The sequence below is a fragment of the Penaeus japonicus genome, unplaced genomic scaffold (genome assembly GCF_977035675.1).
Source record: "Penaeus japonicus unplaced genomic scaffold, GWHDUDI00000001_assembly GWHDUDI00000031, whole genome shotgun sequence".
Taxonomy (NCBI): Eukaryota; Metazoa; Arthropoda; class Malacostraca; order Decapoda; family Penaeidae; genus Penaeus; species Penaeus japonicus.
This window is the reverse complement of record NW_028234433.1, coordinates 8,780,637-8,785,636: the sequence shown is the minus strand read 5'-3', so window position 1 is coordinate 8,785,636 and position 5,000 is coordinate 8,780,637. Positions and strand designations below refer to the sequence as shown.

General features: G+C 37.8%; 1 protein-coding gene across 1 annotated transcript in view; it reads right to left on the bottom strand.

Annotated features, from left to right (window-relative positions):
* Ctps (CTP synthase) overlaps nt 1-361 on the bottom strand; it is a 20,013-nt gene extending 19,652 nt beyond the window's left edge. The window contains 1 exon segment of the mRNA XM_086555636.1: nt 296-361. Coding sequence (XP_086411762.1) covers nt 296-343 — 48 coding nt within the window. The 5' untranslated portion in view covers nt 344-361.
* Nucleotides 362-5,000: the final 4,639 nt, after the last annotated feature.

The following is a 5,000-nucleotide window of genomic DNA, read 5'->3' as shown; positions in this document are numbered from 1 at the left end:
TAGTGAATGTAATATCCCCAGTTAAAAATGCAAAAGCCGTATTACACATGGAACGTAGCCAATCCCGCTCACAGGATATCACCGGCTTTTAATCATTCAGGAATTAATTCCACGATATGGGCAGGACGCGGTGGATTTTTACTTCTCGGATGAGTTTCTCTATTTCTCCTTCTCGTATATTACATTTTAAGATGGGTTCACTGTATCTGAATTTGCATATATTGTGTTACGTTACAGTTCAAAGCAATGTCGGAAACAATTGGCTATGCATATAGTAATTCAGACGTGAGGATACCTGTTTTAACTTTGTAAACATGGGTCGCCATCTTGGGTTTCCGTCCATTGTTTCGGATGGCTGGGGGGGGGGGGGCAAGAGTGGGAGAGAGAGAAGGGGGGGGGGGGCGAAAGAGAAGGAAGGAGGAGTGAAAGACCAAAGGGAGAAGGAGAACGAGGGAAGAGGGAGTAAGAGAACGAGAAGTAGATGAAGGGTGCAGGAGAAGCAGGGCTGGAAAAGATGACAGGAGGGGAAGTGGGAAAAGGGGACGAGTAGTGTCAATGAGAAGGAACAAGGGAAGAAAGAGTGAAAAGGACATGGAAGGAGAGAGAGTGAGTAATGAAGGAGCATAGAGGCAGAGCGGAAGAAAGGAGAGAATGAATTGGAGAGAGAGAGACAGAGAGATTAAGAAAACACTCAGTCTACTTCCACGAGAATGACATGGAACAGACAAAGAAATGGCACCGTCTTATAGCTAAAAAGAAAACACGGGCTAATAGGCTACATAATGCTACTTTCATGATATGATACTAACGAGGTCACATTTTTTCTGTAAAAAAAATTTAATCCAATATTTTTTTCAGGAAGATTTTTTCTCGTGAAGTAAAAAAAAGAAAGAAAGAAAAAAAGAAACATTAATATATTGTTGTTATCCCTACTCGGGTCACTAATGAACATATCCATTAGCACATCGTTATTTTTTCGCCTACTTTTAAGATGCTTTGTAGTTATTCATATATGTCTAAATAACTGTACACTTCATAAGAAAAAAAGGCAGACTTTGGAGCCTGTAAGTGATTTTACAGAATATCATTATCGTCGTCTTTGAGGTGATAATAATTAATGATAATAATAATGATAATATTGGTAATAATAATAATGATAAAGATAGTGATATGATAGTAGTAACATTTTTAACAATAGCAATTAATATCATTCTTAAATTATTAACAAACTAGAAAACGTAAACCTCGGTCAACGCCCCCCAAAAGTCCAAAATCAAAATACATATGTTTACCACAAACTTTTCTATGGCAGATCTACTTGCGCAATGACTCCTTCATAACTTCTTCCTCGACAAACTTCAATCTTCTGGTCATAACTATCCGTCAGTGAATTTTTGGTTAATCTTGCCGATGAATTAGAAAAAAAAAGAAACAATAAACCCGAAAACGAGGCCGAATGCAGTACGTGGTATAGAGATGAATAAGATATATGAGGTAAACACTTCTCTCTCTCTCTCTCCTTTCCCCTCTCTCTCACCCCCCTTTCTCTCTCTCTCTCTCACCTCCCTTTCTCTCTCTCTCTCTCTCTCTCTCTCTCTCTCTCTCTCTCTATATATATATATATATATATATATATATATATATATATATATATCTTTCTCCATTCCCCTCTCGCTCACCTCCCCCCACTCTCTCTCTTTCTCTCTCTCTCTCCTTTCCCCTCTCTCTCTTTCTCTCTCTCTCTCATTTCCCCTCTCTCTCAGCCCCCCCCTTCTCTCTCTCTCTCTCTCTCTCTCCTCCTCCTCCTCCTCCTCCCCCCTCCCTCTCACACCCCTTCCTCTCTCTCTCTCCTCCCCCCCCTCTCTCTCTCTCTCTCTCTCTCCTTTACCCTCTCTCACCACCCCCCCACTCTCTCTGTCTCTCCCCCCCCTCTCTCTCTCTCTCACACCCCCTGTTTTCCAGTACTTGACTAAGACTTGCAGAATTGGCATGCAGTGTGAGGAAGAATTCCTTTTAGCTCCGCCATTTTCCGCGGAGGATTTTTCTTGCCCAAACTTCGCTTCGAGGAGCGCTCTTTGGTGCTGAGTCAGAGGGTGTGTGGGTGCTGTTTCTGTGCTGATATTCTCGCTTCGTTTCGTATATAGGTTTGCTTTAGTTATTGTTATCGTGGTTGGTATTGTTATTATCAGCGTTATCTCAGGTTTTTTGTATATTAAGATTGTCAGTATGTGGGTTAGTATCGTTGTTATGTCTGTTAGTATTATCATCATTATTTTTATCATTATTATTATCACTATCATTATTACTATTATGTATCATTATCATCATCATCAATGATATTATCATTATCATCATTATTACTGTTATAATCAATATTGGCATGATCTTTGATAGAAATGTTGTTATCATTATCTTATTCTAATCATCACTCTTTTGTAGTACATTCTTACTATCATCATCATTATTATTATTTCTATCATTATCATCATTACCATTCGGTACTGTTATCATTATTATTATCATTATTATTATTATTATAATTATTATCGTTATCATCATTGTTGTTGTTTGTTGTTAATATTAGTGCTATTCGTACCATTCTCCTAATTATCGTTACTATCATTGTCAATCATCATTATGGTTATCACTATCATGATTAGTGTTGTTGTTTTTATTGCTAGGTTCTTGTTACTGTTATTCTAATTTGTAATATTATTGTTATTATAATTGATATAATTACTACCTTCATCATCATTATCATTATTATCATTATCATCATTATAATTACTGCTGTTGTTGTTATTATTATTGTTATTAACGTTGTCATTCTTATCATCATCATCAATTTAATTTAATCCTCATTATCATTAGTAGTAGTAGTAGCATTCATGTTTATTAGCACGGTTATCATCAATATTTGCTTCTATTGGCATTTTTATGCTAACGTACAGCATATACTTAGCTAGGGAAGTAGATAGATAGATAGATAAATAGAGAAAGACAGACAGGTAGATAAATAGATAGCTATGCAGATATGTGTGTAGATAGGTAAATAGACAGACAACCGGATAGATAGATAAGTAAATAATTAGATAGATAGACATATGTAAAGACAGGCGGATATAAATAATCAGACAGATACTAGAGATAGATAAAGATAGATAGAAAGATAGGCAGACAGACAGATAGATAGAAGGATAGGCAGGCAGACAGATAGATATATAAATAGATAAACTCATATAGACAGACAGACCGATAGATGGATAGATAGCTTGATAGATAGGCAGACAGACCGAGAAATAGATGCAAAGATAGATGGATATAGATAAACGGACAGATAGATTGATAGATAGCTAGATATATGATGGATATATAAATAGATCGACGGATAGTTAGATAGCTAGAGAGAAAGATAGCTTTTGAGCGAAGGGAAAAGCTGGTGTATATATGAATAGATCGACGGATAGTTAGATGGCTAGAGAGAAAGCTAGCTTTTGAGTGAAAGGAAAAGCTGGTGTTTATATGAATAGATCGACGGATAGTTAGATGGCTAGAGAGAAAGATAGCTTTTGAGCGAAAGGAAAAGCTGGTGTATATATGAATAGATCGACGGATAGTTAGATGGCTAGAGAGAAAGATAGATTTTGAGCGAAAGGAAAAGCTGGTGTATATATGAATAGATCGACGGATAGTTAGATGGCTAGAGAGAAAGATAGCTTTTGAGCGAAAGGAAAAGCTGGTGTGAGCTGGGCGATCGATGTCACGGGCTGCCCGGTTCTTATTTCCCGCTGTGGCTATTGCCCCTTCTTTCTCTCTCTTTCTGTCTCTGTCTTTCATTCACTCTTTTTTAGTTTATTTTGATTTTTATCTCCCGCTTTCTCTCGTCTTTTTTTTTTCTCTCTCTCTCGTCTCTCTCGTCTGTCTCTTGTCTCTCTCTCTCTCTCTCTCTCTCTCTCTCGTCTCTCTCTCTCTCTCTCTCTCTCTCTCTCTCTCTCTCTCTCTCTCCACTCTCATTCTCTTCTCACTGTTCTTTTCTCTCTCTCTCTTCTCTCTTGCTCCTCTCTCTCTCGCTCTCGCCTCTCTGCGTCTCTCTCTCTCTCTCTCTCTCCTCTCTTCTCTCTCTCTCTCTCTCTCTCTCTCTCTCTCTCTCTCTCTCTCTCTCTCTCTCTCTCTCTCTCTCTCTCTCTCTCTCTCTCTCTCTCTCTCTCTCTCTCTCTCTCTCTCTCTCTCTCTCTCTCTCTCTCTCTCTCTCTCTCTCTCTCTCTCTCTCTCTCTCTCTCTCTCTCTCTCTCTCTCTCTCTCTCCCTCTCTCACTCTCTCTCTCTATTTCTATCCCTCTCTCTCTCCTTCTCTAATTTACCAAGAACACCCTTCCTCCCTTTGCCTCTTTCTCTTTTCTCTCTCTTTCTCTTTCTCTCTCGCTATCTTTCCTCTCTTTTTAAGACATCCTAGTTAATTGCATGGCCATGATGAAAAAGAAAAAGAAAAGGAAAAAAGAACATGTAACCAAAATGAACTTGAATGAAGGTGCCAATCCTTTCATTAAACGTCTATTATCGTGTGGGAGTTAACTGCTGGATTTACTGAGTCTGTATTATGCCTTGTAAAACATCAAAGTCATTTCTCTTTCTTTTCTTTGCCTGTGTATTACTGTTTTTTTTCTATGTATGTTTATTCATTCAGGTACACTTGCGCATGTAGGTATGTTTTGTGTGTGTGTGTGTGTGTTTGTGTGTGTGTGTGTGTGTCTTTCTTTCTCTTTCTTTCTCTGTCTCTGTATATCCATCTATCCATCTTTCTATCAATTTTTATATCTATCGATCTGTCTGTCTTTCAATATATATATCTGTCTATTTTTCAATATATCTATCTGTTTATCTATCTATCGGTCTATTTATCTATCGGTCTATTTATCTCTCTCTCTTTATTTCCCTCTCCCTCTTTCTTTCTTTCTTTCATCCTTTCTTTCACTCTGTCTTTCTTTTTCTCTCTTTCTTTAT